Source organism: Rhipicephalus sanguineus, chromosome 10 (assembly GCF_013339695.2).
Source record: "Rhipicephalus sanguineus isolate Rsan-2018 chromosome 10, BIME_Rsan_1.4, whole genome shotgun sequence".
In the NCBI taxonomy this organism is placed as follows: domain Eukaryota; kingdom Metazoa; phylum Arthropoda; class Arachnida; order Ixodida; family Ixodidae; genus Rhipicephalus; species Rhipicephalus sanguineus.
Window position 1 is genome coordinate 5,990,107 of NC_051185.1, and position 17,710 is coordinate 6,007,816.

The 17,710-nt window shown below is 45.3% G+C and overlaps 1 protein-coding gene across 1 annotated transcript in view; it reads left to right on the top strand.

The window, feature by feature from the left end:
• LOC119406893 (hemocytin) overlaps nucleotides 1-17,710 on the top strand; it is a 162,907-nt gene that overhangs the window by 23,042 nt on the left and 122,155 nt on the right. The window contains exons 12-24 of the mRNA XM_049419568.1: nucleotides 117-276; nucleotides 1,014-1,245; nucleotides 2,590-2,857; nucleotides 3,449-3,535; nucleotides 3,618-3,776; nucleotides 4,485-4,623; nucleotides 5,518-5,688; nucleotides 7,215-7,452; nucleotides 8,859-9,053; nucleotides 10,283-10,408; nucleotides 12,031-12,266; nucleotides 14,170-14,351; nucleotides 15,771-16,033. Of these exons, the coding sequence (XP_049275525.1) occupies nucleotides 117-276; nucleotides 1,014-1,245; nucleotides 2,590-2,857; nucleotides 3,449-3,535; nucleotides 3,618-3,776; nucleotides 4,485-4,623; nucleotides 5,518-5,688; nucleotides 7,215-7,452; nucleotides 8,859-9,053; nucleotides 10,283-10,408; nucleotides 12,031-12,266; nucleotides 14,170-14,351; nucleotides 15,771-16,033 (2,456 nt within the window). The remainder of the gene's footprint in view (nucleotides 1-116; nucleotides 277-1,013; nucleotides 1,246-2,589; nucleotides 2,858-3,448; nucleotides 3,536-3,617; nucleotides 3,777-4,484; nucleotides 4,624-5,517; nucleotides 5,689-7,214; nucleotides 7,453-8,858; nucleotides 9,054-10,282; nucleotides 10,409-12,030; nucleotides 12,267-14,169; nucleotides 14,352-15,770; nucleotides 16,034-17,710) is intronic.

Consider the following 17,710-nt stretch of genomic DNA (forward strand, 5'->3'; position numbering starts at 1 on the left):
ACAAGACCTGCGTGAATGAACATTCTTATCTGTCCTCGCTGATCCGCCGTAGCAAGAAAAAATGTACCACAAGTTGACCTTTGAGGAATAACTCACTGACTTGCGCTATTGTGCAGGTATTAAGGCCGAACCGTTTCTTCGAGTCATGTCAGCAGGACTGCTGCGACAGGCGTTCGCCCTCGGGCTGCGAGTGTGCCACATTGGACGAGTACTTCCGCGAATGCCAACGCCTCGGTGTCGAGCTCAAAGAAACTTGGAGAAGAGACACAGTTTGCCGTACGTTGCAAACTTGCGCACTCACTACCATTGCTTGACTGTTAATCTGCCGACATGCCTGACTGATGTTTTGGGCATCCTAAGAACTCGAGAACGTATTACATTTTTATGCTGTCGGCCCAGAACTCTCAAATAAGCATTGACCAAGACCTTCATTGACCCAGAACTCAAATAAGCACGGTTATGGTATAGTGACGTCACACGTGACGCGCAGTGCTACGGAATTGTGGTTCAGTACTCTGGCTCAAACGTGTTGGAAGATACATAAGCTATAGCGCACATGAAGGAGAACGCTAGTCGTATCTAGAATTTTACGAGTAATCGTACTCTTTGTTCCCGCGTTTAACGTGGAATCTCTCTATGGAAGATGTACGCATCATTGTCAAGTTTCATTATTAGCTTCACGCACAAGGTAGGTTGTTTTGTTAGTGTTTAATCTAGATAACACTTGGTGCCACTGAAAAAAAAATTAATCGCACAACGTAGTTGCCTCCTTCCTTCCCCCTTTACCCTCTTTACGATACTCCACAAATTACAACTTGTGCGCTTACAACAATGTTTCGCGCTATCCTACAGTCATTACGTTGGTACCGTTGTAGGTTTATGTACATTCACAAATTTCTATACGTATACAGTACCAACATGAGAAGAACAAACTTACGTAAGTTCTAGACAAAGCTTATTCACACTGTCGTTGCTCTACCGATATCTTTCCATGCATCTTTCCGTCTGAACAGCACACACGTGTGACGGTGGCAGTGAATACCGCGAGTGCGGTCCTGCGTGTCGTGCCACGTGCGCCGACCGCGAGCCGGCGTGCGCGCTCAGCCAATGCGCCTCGGGCTGTCACTGTCCCCAAGGACTGCTCTGGGACAACGGTCGCTGCGTGGAGTCCAGTGAGTGCGCCTGCACCTACAGGGACCGGAAGTACCAGAGTGGCGAGCAGATCGACCAAGACTGCAACACATGGTGGGTTAAGCCTGCCGGGTAACTTTAATGCCATTAATGCGCACCGACGGATACGGAACATTGCATATAACGCTCGAAGATCCAAATTCATTGTAGGCATAGAAAGAGATCAACCTTGCAAGACAGAGACTGACGAATCAGCCGACAGCTGTGAAAGTTTTGAAGAGGTGTTTTCACGGATAAAAGCTCTAGCGGTGAGGAGAGGACACGCGCGCACAGAACGGCTCAGGAAAGGCGTGATGCCAGGAGGAGGCATGGCTGTGGGAACGGAGCTGGTGCCGCAGTGCAACTGTGGTAGCTTCCCGAGATATAACGTGAGGTGTGACGTAGTTAAGAATAAGGACTAAACACACATGTGTCAGGAAACCGAGAAGAGGCAGGAGGCTTATTGTGTGTTACAGTGCGAATCTAAGATTCCGCGTAGTACCAGAAGTGAACTTATACAGCATATCTGGTACGCGTCTTTTCAAAACGAAGCCTCTGAACGAAGCGTGCATAGCTATCCCATGAGCCACAGCTGTAGCTAGAGATAGCTTGGTCATGGCCCTTGACAGTGTTCTGTACACTACTCGTATACTGACGAATTACGAAGCGAATTGAACAAACAGCGACGTAGGATCGCGTTCACGGATGTTGATACTCAGCTCAGTCATTGAGGTTGATGGCGAAGATATTTTTCATTACCTTCAGATCAAACGAAATCACCATAGCGCATTCACCTAGTAATCTTTGGAACAGCCGCAAGCAACAAAAATAGCAAGAAATATGCATAAATTTCCTTACTGTAGGCGCCTTGTTCACAACAGAAGCAAACAAACTAGAGAGGGTATCGTAATCTACGCGCTTATGATCAAAACTGTTCATATAACCCGGCAAATGTTCTGCGAATAATTCAGCTGTAAGTAGGTTAGCGAGCCGTGCAATATCCCGCAAGCTCGACACGCAAACCATATGCTTTCATTTGAGGGACAAAGAATGGGTCACACAGGCTGCTTCATTTGGTCCGTTTGACGATGACAGCGTTCTAGAACAATGTACAAATATTCTTGCTGGTACAGAACTACTGAATAAGGATTCAACACGACAGTCCTGTTAGAACAAAACTAACAGGACTGTCGCGATGATGATGTTTGTGAGGACCGCAAGGTTCTATTCCGTTCATAAACTCAACAAAAGAGCACCTGGTTTAAAACAAATCATGACACACTCAAAGGCACAGATGCTTCCCATGGGTGTTATTGGCACCACCATTATTCAAATATCGCAATCCTGTAGCATTGCTATCTGGCCACCATAGCATTGCTTAATGTTCATGCTATACTATTCGATGCTAATTCCACGCAGTGTGTGTGACGACGGCCGCTGGCAGTGCACCAAGGCCATATGTGACGCCACATGCTCGGTCCTCCTGGGACGCATCTACACCACCTTTGACGGCGGCCGGTTTCAGACGCGCGGCCATTGCGGATTCATTCTGCTACAGGCCGAAGGCATCCGGGTAATTCAGAACAAGCATGTGTGCGCTGGCCTTCCAAAGGACGCCGTCTGCTTGGGAGACATACACATACAAATCGGCGAGAACATCCTTGTGTCCATCAACCAGCAGCTGCAGGTGAGGGTTGTTGTTAGTTAAAAATGGCTTGTTGTAGAAAAGGTGTGCCCTCCTTGCAAGTTTTTATTTGCGCATGACTAACTTCAGCATGGATACTCAAGTACACCAATCACATTGCATTTACCGACCATTAGTAAGGAAGCCCTCCACCTGACAATATGAATAGAAGGTCCTAGCGTACAGCTCCCTTCAAGCACACTGTCTGCAGTGTTTGAGTTAAAATATACCAGGTCTTATATTCAAATCAACTCTATTCATCACAAAAACCCTCATAAATTTTGTGCTAAGTAAAATGTCTTCTAAACGTTTAAAAACACGCTATCCTTTTGCCACGTACAGCTCACATATAGACATTGTTCAGAGAACTAAATAGGCTGATAATGACGGAATATAGGAAGAGTACTTAACTTTAAGTTTATGGCAGAAATCAACGAAAATGTGTGTTTCGACGGTCCCTAGCAAAATTCCCGACCTGAAGCAAGCATTGCAAACTAGAAGTTTTAATCGCGGTTAACGTCCTCCTCTTGTTTCCCTCGTTTTCATATATCTCTTTTTCTCTCCCTCTCTCTGCACCCCTCCCTTCAAATGCAGGTTCTCGTCAACGCCCGAGAGCTGACGTCACTTCCCGCCGTGCTCCCGAACGTCACAATCACGAAGCCGACTTCCTTCTTCATCGAGGTTAGAGCAACCGCGCATGAATTGCGATGTTTCGATCCTCGTGTCAATCAAACAGGAAGGTAAACACCGCCCTCTCTTCCAGGTGGAGACCCGAGGTCTGACGCTCCTCACGGACGGCAAGAGTCGTCTCGTCCTAACTGCCACCGAGGGTCTGTACACAAAGACGATGGGCATGTGCGGCACCTTCAATCACAACAGCCAGGACGACTTCTTGTGTCCCGGAGGAGACATAGACTACCAGGTGCGCATGCATTCCAGCCGTGGCTGTCTTCGTCACCTAAGCATCGATCTGGAACGGATAGTATAGCTCTGCGATATTAATATATGTGACGGACATGATAACTGGCATGCTATCCGCAAATTGGTTCGTTAAAAACATTTACTATATTAATAAACTTTGTTTATCTACAGGAGAAGACTACTACAATTACACAATTTTAATGATCGAGTCGATGAAAAAAATTAGATATATGTATATCTGTCATCAACAGGTTACTGTTCAATAAGGCGCAGATAAGGTTGCCTGCGGCAGGATGCCTTTATTCATGGCGATGCTTTCTTCGTACTAATGCCAGAGTTGAGACTGCGTTAATGAGAGTGTTAGGTTGGGAAATTTGACTAGAAAATAATTGAACTAATACAGCAGGATTTTAGACGAGATTTCGCTTTGCCTTGCAAGTCGCCAAAGCTTACGTTTTCTCTTGGTAAGATTTTGCGCAATTAAATAACAGGCAGTTCAGTAATCGGTTACTTCAACATGGAATACCGACGAGACCAAACACTTTTCCGTAAGCAGAAGAGTCGTACAGGTATCATTGTATGCACTATCGCATGGGCGTGGGAATGTTACAGTCAAATATGAGCAGATGCAGGATAAATCCTGATGTAACACGAAACGACAAAGAACAACGCTTATGTTTGCGTGATTCTTATTTTTGTGCATTTGCAGGTGGAATCGTTCGCGAAGCAGTGGGCTGACGGCGAGTGCGCCGGCGTTGAGGCTGTGACAACGCAGTGCGACCAAGACACCCTGCTGTGGCCAGAGAGCAAGCACATTTGCAGGCAGCTCTACCAGGGCGCCTTTACTGGTATGTCGAATGTATTCCAACGGTCAATACCTAGACTCGGTGATGGAATTTTCTCACTAAAAATAAACTTTTCACATCTAATACGCTCACAATCACATTTAAATTTCGCGACAGCAAAATCTGCATTAAACACTTCGCAATTTACACAGACAACCCGTGCCTTGATCTTAATATATGACAAAAAAAAAACGTTCAGTAAGAAATAGAGCCAAACTGGATAGTTACATCCTCTGCCTTCATAGCACCGATAGCGCATGATGCCCCGTAATATGAACTATTTATTTAACATACATTTATTCTTTAAAAACAAGAGATTATTGAGAGCTTGTCTTTAGTGTTTTTTTTTTCTACCACGAAGAACAGTGTCTCCCCTGTTTACGAGTACGTATACCATACGTATACGGTGAACTTTATTGACAATAGTTCCGAGGGATAGCTAGGCCGCCCTAAGGCAGCATCTCGGGCCTGTCTCATGTGGGCACGGGTAGGCCAAACCGAACCGCCGCATCGTGAGCCCTCTGGACCATTATCGATATTTAATTCCTCTTGCCTATCCTTCCCTGTAGAGGTGTTAAAGTATTTGTCCTTGCAAACAGCCGTGTTACCGTTTACTTTTTTATTCTAAAATAGCCGCATCCGTTGAAACTTGCAGTTTCCGGAGAAAACAGCTGAGCAGTTTCATCGATATCTGAGGAACGTTTTGGTTATCATATACGCATGCGAAAAACAGAGCCGCCCGTCCAGAAACCACATGCAGCATATAAACACGACTGACAATGATTCCACGTGTAATTGGTGTGTCTGTATGATTTACATTCTCTTCTTAAATGTATGATTTACGAGATGCGGATGTAATACACGCGAGATTTGCACCCATCTGGGATTTCTGTGCAGTGTGTCATCATTCGGTGAACCCGGACCCGTACTTCGAGCTCTGCATCCAAGCTTCGTGCGGCTGCCACTCAGACTCTGGAGACTGCCTCTGCCCCGTGTTCTCGCACTACGCGCATGCGTGCGCTTCCAAGGGTCACGTGATCGACTGGAGACCTCAAGTGCCCGTGTGTGGTAAGTGGCTGCTAGCGCCACAGTGATTATTTTCCACAAGACAAGAGTGACCAAGATTTCTTTTCGGCAAGCAATCACGCTTTAGATTAAACAGAAAACACCGATCAGAACGTATGCGTATGATCCTATCAGTGGCAGGGCTTCCTTGTAGCTCATGATTTCTGAATTATTTGCAATAAATTTCTTGCATCTGCAGTCGGTGGTTGGAATTTAGTGATAGAATTGACGTCCGAATGTCCTCGCTCTAAAATATTCGATGCGAATTCACGCTTATTTTTAGACAGCCTTATAAAACCTTGACGCGCTGTTCGACGAGGAATGGGACAAATGAGAAGCTATCAATTCATAATATGGCAACATTCTACTTTGCTTGCTTCATAGGAAAAAAACGAAAAAAAAATAAAAGAAAAACAATACAAGAGAGGACTATTTCTACGCCTTTATCTTGAGCCGTTCATGATCCTGGCTACACCGCACACTCCGAACAGCAGCAATGGAAATCTACATTCAATGTATGCGCGATGCCTGCGTCACGTGCTCAAGCCTACTTAAGCGAGCTGCTCGAACCGATTTTTCTTTTTTTCATTTTTGACCGTTAAGAAGGTTTCTGTGTGGGAGCTGAAACGTCCTTTTCGCACATAAGTTCTGCGGAAACCTGCAAGGTGGCGGAAGGGCTATGAAAGGAAGAACTGATTGTATACGAAAATGGCTTAACCAAGAAGCTTTCTTTCTGAGGAATTCGTTTGGATTTCCATGTGGCTTTGTGCTACAGACGGGTGCGCGTCAATTTTTCCTTGTACGAACTAATTTTTTCTATTAGAGTTATACTTTGGTCGGCACAGTGTACCGGGTTTTCTGTACCTTTAACCACGTTTCTTTCCTACCAGACGGGGTTCCGTCAAACCTTAAACTTCACTTTAAGTGCTTTATGAATGTATCACGGGCCAGGCGTGTCGCATCTTATGCTCATCATCAATAAATTCCGTAGCGAGGACACACAGAAAGAAGTAGGGTGCTTCAATAGAGCAACTGTCGAGACACCCTTCATACAATATTTTCATTGAGGCATTTAAAGGTATCCTTCCTCTTCGTTGTCAAGTCTCTCGAGAGCTAACCGGCACGCTTGTACGCACACGTGCTTACCCATGATATTTCAGGATCAACCGGCCACAAGAGTCAAATCTACGTAGCCATTCTTCTGTCGCTGGCAGCTATCCTATAAATTGTATTTCATTAGCGGACGAAACGGCCGTGAGTACTTTTACGACTCCACACGCCTTTTTTTTTTCACATAGCAATACACGTTACTTTCAATCCTTATAAGTGTAGTTTAAAAGACGACCACTGCAGCACTGGCGTGGCGTGGCCAGAAAGGGGGGGGGGGGGAGGGGTTAAACCCCACGAAAGTTTTCAATTTCGCATACACGCACACGTACAAACGCACGTACGAACATACACAAAGTATGGTTGACCTGTCTAGAGTGTCCACATAATTGCTGTCGCAATACAACACGTTGTGTCTGCAGGCGTGTACTGCGAGCACGGCCAGACTTACCAAAGCTGCGCTCCGGTATGCGACTCCAGTTGCGCGCTCATCGGTCGCAACACGTCGTGTGGCGGACGCTGCGTGGAGGGATGCGCCTGCGAGCCGGGCTTCAGCCTCGACCGCCGGGGCCGCTGTGTGCCCGTCAGCCAGTGCGGCTGTCTATTCGCCGGACACGAGTACCCTGCAGGATTCAAGCAGCGTAGACACGATCAGCACTGGTACGTGGCTATTGCGCATGTTGGCAAACTTTTTCTCCCTTTGAAAATGAACGACAGAAAGCAACGTGAATTACGACATAAAATGGGACCACGCATGCGCCGATGCATGAGCGATGTCCACGTGTCCTCCCGTTCCCCTTCCTTTAAATTTGTATGCGCAGCGTCAGCATGCAGCTCATGACGGCATTCTTCCTAGCTGTCATTTCTCTTTTGCGCTGGACAAACAAAGAAGGTGTAATGATTACAGGCAAAAATCTGCCAGAACGTAAATAGCTTGCCGTTAGAAACGCGGGGCATGAATGTCGAATGTGAGCGTGAAAGAAAAAAAAAAGATTAAATAAAAATAAAAGCACGGGAAGGAAGGCTATGCAGAAAATTTCGCACATGCGTAACAGAGCAGGCCGCAAGAAAAACATACGTGTCAAGACTACCATAAATCTAGACGTTGCATATAGGCCTATCAGTTAGTCGTTATCACAATCAGAACCTATTTAAAACAGCATACTCCTTATCGTATAGGGTAATCGTGGCTTGACTAACGGACTTGTGTCCCCTTTATCGGATGTGGCATCAATTTATTATCTCGCGAGTCGCTTCACGCTTATGCCGAAAAAAGAAATTATGTCATCTTCGCACTAATGGTGCCAAGCCTGAAGGAAGTGTGGAGCTGGGCGACCTTCTTTGTTCCCCTTCATTTTTCTCTTTCGTTCGTCATCTCGATGTTTCCTATCTCTCTCCTCTATATTCTTTCTTTGTCTCTCTTTATATATGTCTTTCCATTTCTCGCTCCTTCTACATTTATTTCTCTTTCTTCCCTCTGTTTATATATATCTCTCTTTAGTTCAGGCTTCCTCTTTCTTTCTATATCTTTTCCTCTTTCTTTGATTCTTTCTCTTTTTGTCTTTCTTTCTCTTTCTGTTTTCTTTACCTTCTTCATTTCTCTCGTTCTCTTTCTTTCTTTCTTTGCTGTGTTTTACTCTTTCCCTCCTCCTCACCGTCACTTCTATTTCCCACCCCCTTTGTATACTACACTATACAACCTTATATTATGCTCTACTAGCGTGCCTGGATAGTCGAGTGGCTACGATGCTCGCCTTCGGATCGTGGGTAAGCGGGTTCGAATCCCGCCTCGTCAAGAATTTTTTTCTGGCCAAGAATTGCTCTCTTTCTTTGTCTGTACTCGTTCTCTCGCCCATCAGGGTTATTGCATCCCGCGCCGGATAAGTCGGTGCACGTGTTCTGGGAGCGAAGCAGAAGAGGACGAAGAGAGCGCGTGCCAGTTCATGATGATGATAGTTTTCTGCTCGCGGATTACGACGGACGGCTGGCATAAACGGCTCCACTGTTGAAATAATTTGTATCTTCAATGGCGCACATTCTAAGAGATATTCGCTTCTACGCTACAGTGAGTGCCTGGCAGGCCAGTGGCACTGCAGACCGGCGAGCGCCGACGAGGTGATCCTAGTGCCTCCGGCGGGTGAGTGTGGCACGAACGAGGAATACACCGAGTGCCGTTCCAACTGTCCGGCCAGCTGCGCGACACTGCACAGCCCACCGGCCGCTGGAAGCTGCGCCGTCGACGTGTGCCAGGCTGGATGCCAGTGAGCTCTCCACATTTCAACACTTGTGCGGAGCACCTTTTTCGGTCGTATAACAGCGATTTTCTCCACAGCTTCGGGAAACCTGTTTATTTTCTTCAAAGGACACGAAAAAAGCGATAAAGGATTGTTCTCGTGTTAGTAAATTACTTCTTTCACAATACCAAAATCACCACGCTTACCGCGGGAACAAGCGTGATAAAAAACACGAAAAAGAAAGAATGCCGGTGGTGACGCGCCGCCTTGCAGGTCCCGCGCCAGTCACCGTGACGTCATAGATTTTGACGGCGTCTATAGGGCCTGCGTAGTTCCTAATCGGCAAGAAATGAAGTACAATATTTCAGAGGGAGCCAGGGAATCAACATACCACGTTTCAGGAATTTTCGCTGCGGAAATGTCGCGAAAATATGAAAAAAAGACACTTCTTGAAATTCATGATTTCACCATTGGAGATTTCGACGGGAAATTTAAAAGTGAGACCTTTGACATGGATTTTCTTATTTATTATTAAACTTATCGTAGTGCAATTGAAGATAGCAGGCTTTTCAAAGCATAATTTTTTTTCAGTCAGCACTAATTTGCTGTTTCACTTTAGTGTCCCTTTAATAGACGCAACACTGTTACTGACGTGATCATTCAAACTGTTGAAGGTAATGAAGCCTACTGCCATGCAGAATAATAAAAAATCGAACAAACGGAACAGAAAGATACGACCACTGATTTTTTTTGTCCTTGTCATCGTCTCTGCCGGCATTTTCATAAAGTTGTTCCCTCTCTCTTTGTCATCGTGTAACTTATTGCTATTCCGACCAGTACCAACAAGGCACCGTTGTTCTTAGTTACACCTCATTAATTAATTTCCCGAATCTACAAATCAAACAGGGAATGCAAGCACGAAAGCGCCATAGTGTGCGCAAGTAATACCAGCCAAAATATTCAGTACAACCAACTATATTCCCCTGTAATTACGCTTGCTTATTAGGACCGCATTGGCACTTCTAACATGAAGATTACAGATTGTGTCGCATTTGCAGACAGAGACGAAGCCCACATTTGCTTGCGAGCCCAGGACAGACTCGCGGATGAAAAACTTGTTGTCGCGAAGCGCGTTGTTCGAGCGTGCAAGAATGTTGAAGAAGAGAGTAAGAATAGACTTTCGCGTCTTGCATGGCACATGCCTCGAGGGACGCACGCGTGACAAGACTGCTCTGACTCTGCCTTTTCCGCCGCAGATGCCGAAAGGGTTTCGTCCGAGACGAGAGGACCGGATCGTGCGTTCCTCCCACTTCGTGTCCCTGCCAGCACGGACTGCGAAGCTATGCCGACGGAGACAAAATTGACATCGAATGCAATCAGTGGTGCGTACAAGCCGCGAGCGCGCAGAAGCGCGCGAGCCCGTCAGCGGGAATCATGCCAGATGCGGCCCGCGACGCGTGCGAAAAAAAAGTGTGTACGTGCATTTATGAATGCTAATGAGTGCTGTCCGCTTATGAGAGGAGTGCACTTCGCTGTCTCCGCATTTCTGAAAATGTTCAGAGCAGGCACGTCGTCGCGCCGACGAGAAGAAGTGCGAGGTCTTGTGTAGCGTTGCAGAAGCGTTGAGAAATCGTGAGCATAAAGCTTGTAGCCAGGCGGGGCGTCGCTTGCAGCAGATAAAAACTATAAATAAATAAAAAACACACGTACCCCTATGCATTCGCCTAAGATTGCTCGAAGGCGAAAACCATCTTGTGGGGCTTCTTTACAGTGCAGTTTATATCTACATTTCACGTTCGCTAAGTAATATTTACTAGTCAACTTTCATGAATTAACATTGTACTTATTAATTCGGTTTTATTAGCACCAAGTAATTACCTTCCGCTAATTGATTTTCACTCGTTTATCTTTCAATAATCACTACTTCACTCACTAGATTTGCTTTTTTTGTCATCATATATTTTTTGTATGCATCTTTTTTTGCTTCACTTCTCTCACGCCGGCTTTTCGTTCCATTAGACAGGCCACGTTCTGACAGGCCACGTTCGCACTAGACATACAAGGCTTTCGCTCAAACATTAAAACTGTGCAGTACAGCAAGAGTGATGGAGGTGAGTGAACGAGGGGTTGGGAGCACCGATGGCTGTATGGCGATGGGTGAAGAATTTTAAAAGTAAGGGACACGAAACAAATGTACAAACAAAAAGCAAATTGTAAGAAAAACAACAAACAAGAAACAAGCCACTCACTAAAGCTCTATACTACGTTGTCCGGCCGCTGAGCAGAAAGAACAGAGCGTAACACGACAAAGGTTTTGGTCATTGGCACTGAGTAAGTGTAATAGAAAGGAGCTCATGGAGTTCAAAAATTTCGACTATCAGATATCTTGTACAAAGTGTGAAACGTAATCATTTCTCGGAGCATAAATCGGGCACAGGATCACTATAAAAGAAATCAATTCTAAATCCGGCAGTAAACGCAGTAGATTAGATAACCTCTAGCGTGCGTACAACAAGAAATGTCAGTGGGCATAAATAATTGCAGGGTGACCACCGTAAGTACGACTACCCCGTCACACAATTAGTACTAAACCGGCTTCTTAATCATTATTTACTATTCAGCCGACTAGCATTAGAAACGTGATATGTGACAGATGGCACGAGTTTTCTCATTCAGATTATTCACCTGAAGAAGTGGACGACTCGTTATTCAGTTAGTGGTATCGCCGCCTTTTTAATTTCAATAGAAAACTGCAACTGTTTCATGCGCCTGTAATACCTTTCATACCTATAGTGAGAACCGTTTCTGCGGATTCTTGATGCGTCCCTATATCCTTTCTCGTAAAGGTTTAACCGCCCGCTATCCACGTCTTCTCCTTGCGCAGATACTTCAAAGTACTTCTCTACGTGTGACGAAAGGAACATTGGTTTTTGTCCGTTGAAAGAACTTGAACGAATACAAGCACGCGCATCTCAGACACTGATCTCCGCGTGTACATTTTCAGCACGTGCGAGCGCGGCCGCTGGCTGTGCACTCAGCACGAGTGCGCCGGCACGTGCGCCCTGTGGGGCGACTCTCACGTGCGCACCTTCGACGGGGTGTCGTTCGACTTCCGCGGAACGTGCGACTACGTGCTGGCCAAGGGCCGCCTCTCCGGCAACGAGAGCGTCAGCGTGGTCATGCAGAACGTTCCCTGCGGAAGCAAGTCGTCGTGCGCCAAGACCGTCACCGTCATCGCTGGTGGGTGTCGTATGCTCGTACGCCGCAATGCGGACGGAAGGAAGAAAGGGGATTTTTTTAGGTTTATACGTTAGACACCCAAACGAATCGAACAGACAGTTTGGTCAGGGAAAGCAGAGATGATGTTAATTCGCCCATATTCGTCGATCGCGCCATATTCTGTCAAAAATGGACGTTAATTGTTGTCTTTGACTGCAGTGTATCAATTGAGACGTACATTGAAATGAATTGATGTGAAGAGAAATCACACTTTCCGTCGGTGGGATCTGAACCCACAACCTTAGAATTACGCGTCCTACGTTCTACCAATTGAACTGCGACGGAAGACGCTTCTCCGTCCAATTAGTTGGGTATTTCTGCGCATGTAATCCCTGAGAGTGTTAGCCAACGCCGCTCTTAGCCCAGGCGGCGAGTGCAAAACACTCTATTTTGCCAGAGGGTGCGTAATTTGAAGGCTGTGGGTTCACATGCCACCGATGGAAAGTGTGATTTTTTGTCCACATTATTTATTTCAATTTACTTCCCAATTAGTAGGCCTACACTACAGTTAAAGACAACAATTAACGAACTCTATGCTTTCCCTGGCCTGACTGTCTGTGCAATGCGGACGGGATAATTTAGCCCTGTGCGCATCTAATAAGCAAACACGCAAACACCACAATAAACATCTGAACAGCCAAAACAGACAAGCGTGTTAAAAAGTAAGAACAAGGAGGAAGCTATCAAAAATGCATTCAACAATTAAGATGGTGTATTATAGGTTCACTTATGTACAGTCTAGGTCGCTAATTTCTTTGCAACTCGCCCTGATGAAATTAAGTCATAGACTGGTAATACACCACAGCTATAAATACAATATCACCTATAAATTGTGCAGTATGGTACCCATTACAGAAATTTAGAAAATTTGAGCGAAGTTGCGGAGAAAAGCGCTGTCGTGCGACCAAAAAAAGAATGCTCTAAACTACTTGTGAGGGCGTGAACTTACTGAAAACGAAGCAGCATTTCAAACAACTTATTACTTCTTCATTTTTTCAATACAATGAACATTTCTGTGGCTGTACATATATTGCGTATTATATAGCTTCTTTGACGTGATATAACTGCACCAGATGACCACCAAGGCAATGACGTGTACATTAAGTTGCAATTATACTACCCTTAGTTGCACTGCGGGCAACTCCCTGACAGATGCACACTTACAACTACCTATTGACACTCAGTGTATGCACCAAATTGTGTGCGAAAAGCGGAGTTCGCTACGAGAGGAATTAACCCTAGCCCCACAAGTGATGCCCAATCTCTTATATTCGGAGTTTAATAAATGACAGGGGCCCGGCGGTCCGCATAAAGTTTCCTAGAGAGCGAAAGCGCATCGTTCATCACGGCCCCTAACTGGCCCTTACGAACTAAATCGCATTTGCGGGCTTTCAATAACCGGTTCTCTTAGTACTCACATTTATATCCTGAACCCAGAAGGCAACTAACTTGAAAGCAAGCTAAGGAAGGCGCCAGTAAGATTTCAATGTAAAATAACACGCGTAAAGTTGATAGACAGATGGAAGTACTAATCAGAGGGAAAACGACTGCAGGTTCTGCTAGTGTGGCTGCCCCGCAAAAGCGGTAGCTCCTGATTTTGACTGTTGCAAGTTTTCTCTGACTGATCAACCGCCTTTTTTTTTTTTGGAGACACATATTTATTTTTCTATTTATTATTAGTCTATTAGCGGGGTTACTATATACCGCACTCTGATGGCATCTCAAAATTTCTGTTTCGCTAAACTGAAAAGGTTGTCACGTGAAAGTTCAACGTGTTATGTGAAAGTTGAGTGTGTTATAAAAGCTGGCTCGAGCGTTAAAGAAGCTGTATTCAGCGTGCCTTCACTTTCCTCGCCATCACCAGGTTCGGAGGAGCCCCTGGTGCTGACCGAGGGTCACCCGGTGCCTCCAGTCCGGGAGGAAAGCGGCATGAGCGTTCGCAGCATCGGTCTCTTCGTGGCCGTCTATGTTCGTGGAAGTCTGAGCGTCTACTGGGACAAGCACACCCGCGTCTATGTCGTCGCTGGACCTGTGTGGGCAGGAAAGGTACGCTGCGGAAATGAGCGCATTTGCATACTCGCCCGCTAAACAGGTCATATTTTGCACGTCTCTTATTACGCGAGCAGCCGATGTGGACGTGCGGTCATTGCGTTAAACATTTGTAGAACCGCCTAACCAACCACTAACTCGATAGTGCTGGCGCACTGCATAAACATTCTAAGCAAAAACATGGCCACGGTAGTAGCCAGAATATGATTGCCGTCACCGCGCGCGGCGTTGGAAAACTTTGCGCAGCTAAACGAAGAAAAAATGACTGCGGTAAGGAACGCAACACACAGACTAGCACTCGAACTGTGTACTTAACATATAGTAAACATGTATCATGCAAAGTTAATTTATGCAGTATAATGTTTCGCAGCTGCATAATTGCTGAGAAACTGTAGTCGGTGTTTTAGAATAACTAAGGCCCTTTAGAGTTCAACTAAATTTGCACCTGATGGAGTGTACTCGATAGTTCTTGCATTCTACTCATTTAGAAGTCTCCACGGCCGAGAATTAGGACCGCAATCTCGTGCAGAGCAACAGAAAGTTTCATGTCCTCCTGAACAGTGAACGTCTTTATAAATGAAAGCGACCGTCGTAATATAACGTGGTTTGACCACAATTTTCATCCCTTCGATCAATCTGCTGTCAGTGCTGTGACACTGTGAGTATGTCGTCCCGCTACTAAGCGTGAGATCCCCGTCGTTTGCAGCCGGGACAGCAGAATTCTGACGATAGAAAATGCAGTGGAGGAAAGTCAGACGTTCCCAGTTTATTAAAAGGCATACACTTCGGTGTGCTCCTGCGTTCTTTCGGAATGTAAAATACACTCACAACATTTTTTCATGTTGTTGTTGTTGTCCGTTCATGTCTTACTTACTGTTTGATACAACCCATTGAATCTAACAAACCATCAGGGCAATGAAAACATAGGGGATATTAATTCTTGTCCATAACTGTAGTGTATTAACTCTGACGTAACTTGAAATGAATTCAAGTTAACGAAAAATCATCCTTTCCGTCGGTGGGATCCGAACTTAGAACCTCCAGCAGCGTGCAAAATTGGGCTAGTTGGCTTAACTTCATTGTAAAACAGCGCAAAAAGACGAAGACAAGAGATGGAGGACCACACAGGACAAGCGCTGGTGTCGTATGTGGTCTCGTGTCTTCGTCTTTTTGCGCTGTTTTACAATGTAGAGCCTTCGGATTACGCGTCGGATGCTCTACTTCCTTACTTTTTGTTTTACGTAGAAAAACCGCTACAGTGTTCTCGTCTAGGTGTGAATGCTTGTTTTGTCCACCTTGTCAGCTCCTTAGTGCCTCGAGACCATCGCGGGCAACGCTTGGGCATGCTCCCGAAAGACGTTTACGGCATCGCTCTCCTTTTTACAAATACACGTCCACCCTGCTTTTCCTTTGCAGCTCAGTGGTCTGTGCGGTAACTTCAACGGCGATGGCACCGACGAGTTCCGGTCCCCGTCGGGTGGACCAGCCCTTCCTCAGGCCGAAGAGTTTGTGGACTCGTGGCGCCTGCACAGCTACTGCGCACCAGCACTACCTGCGCAGCACGGATGCCTGCAACGCCCCGAGCGGCGAGAGTGGGCAGCGTCCCGATGCGCGGCACTCAAGGAGCAGCCCTTCCGCGAATGTCACAGCGAAGTTGACGTGCAACCATTCTACGATCGGTGAGCTTTGAAGTGCTTCGTCGATCAAACTACATACTTCATGCGGAACAGTGCAAAAAGAAAGAAAGAAAGAAAGAAAGAAAGAAAGAAAGAAAGAAAGAAAGAAAGAAAGAAAGAAAGAAAGAAAGAAAGAAAGAAAGAAAGAAAGAAAGAAAGAAAGAAAGAAGAAAGAAAGAAAGAAAGAAAGAAAGAAAGAAAGAAAGAAAGAAAGAAAGAAAGAAAGAAAGAAAGAAAGAAAGAAAGAAAGAAAGAAAGAAAGTGAAAAAGACACAAACAACCACTGACCATCAACTGAAGCTTTATTCCTAAGCCAATATAAGGGAAAGCCATTTAAGTGTTAGTTGGGCCAGTTGGCAATAAACCATTAACAACTGGCACAGTTAACCATGCTACATATTCCCCATACGTCAGTGAATTAGCATTCTCACTCTGTATGAGATGCAATCTAATCATACTTGATCCTATGATTAGGCAGCGTAACGTACTGCAGTTGCTGCGAAACAAAAATCAATATGCCCAGCCACGCAGCTAGGTGTATTGTTTACCGCCCATGAATGAAGTAGCCTTTCAATATGTATGCAGAAACAGTGAATAACTCTCAACAGGGGCGGCTGTCTACAGTATGTTCTTACGGTTCACAAAAAAGTGCGAAAGACTAATGACGCTTCTAAAGGAAATGACTGCCTCAACAACACAGACAGGCCTGACAAATAATCTGCAGGAGTGGTAGCGATGTATACCTATTGCCTCCCGCACGAACGACAACGACGTTTATGAATCACGTTTTCGTATACCACAGATTACCCTTGTTCAGAAGCAACTAGAGAGGCTAAGCGTGAAAATTCGAGATGTGCCTGCAGCAAATGTGTCAAGTCAGAATCTTAAGGTAGAATACGATGAGATTTTCCCCTTTAAGCCTAAATTTCAATCATACAGGGTGTTATATTGCCGGCTGCAAGATTATCTTGCACACGCGGAAATAAATAATATTGTAGCCACAGACGCTTCAGTAATTGACGAAAAAACGGGCGTAGGTATTCACTCCCTTTCGCTTGGCTTGTCATTTTCATTGACTGCCTGACTTAAGCCCCATTTTTGGGGCTTAAGTCAGGCATTATACTAGTCATTATACAATTATACTAGTGCTGCGCAAGGTAACATTGAACGCCCATTAAGCAATAATAATAACAGACTCCCTATCAGTATGTACGTACATCGCTTACAGCTTCATCAAAATCAAGTGCCTTAAAGACGCTTTATACGCTAATCCTCCACAGTTGAAACTCTTGAAATTATTATGGGCACCTGGCCACCGTGTGTTAGAATTAAATGAAATGGAATTAAATGAAATGACGCAGTAGCGCGAGCTGCATTGAATGGTCCAATACTTTCTGTCTTTCCTGTAGTGGCCAGCATAACTGCGATTAGGTATAGAAAATTTTCACTTCGTGCAGCCGCCACAGAATCAATAACATCATGAATAGAATTTAGACGTTTAAAATTTCCTTGGAAAATCCAGTGTTGTCATACAAGACAATTGGAAGTAATATTAACGAGATTACGATGCCGTGTGCACCGCTTCGGCTCTGGGCTTCAGCCACAGGAATGTTTTTGATGCTGTTCGTGCTTTCCTTCATGAAACAAAACCAATGCGATTTTAAATACCCATTTGTAAAC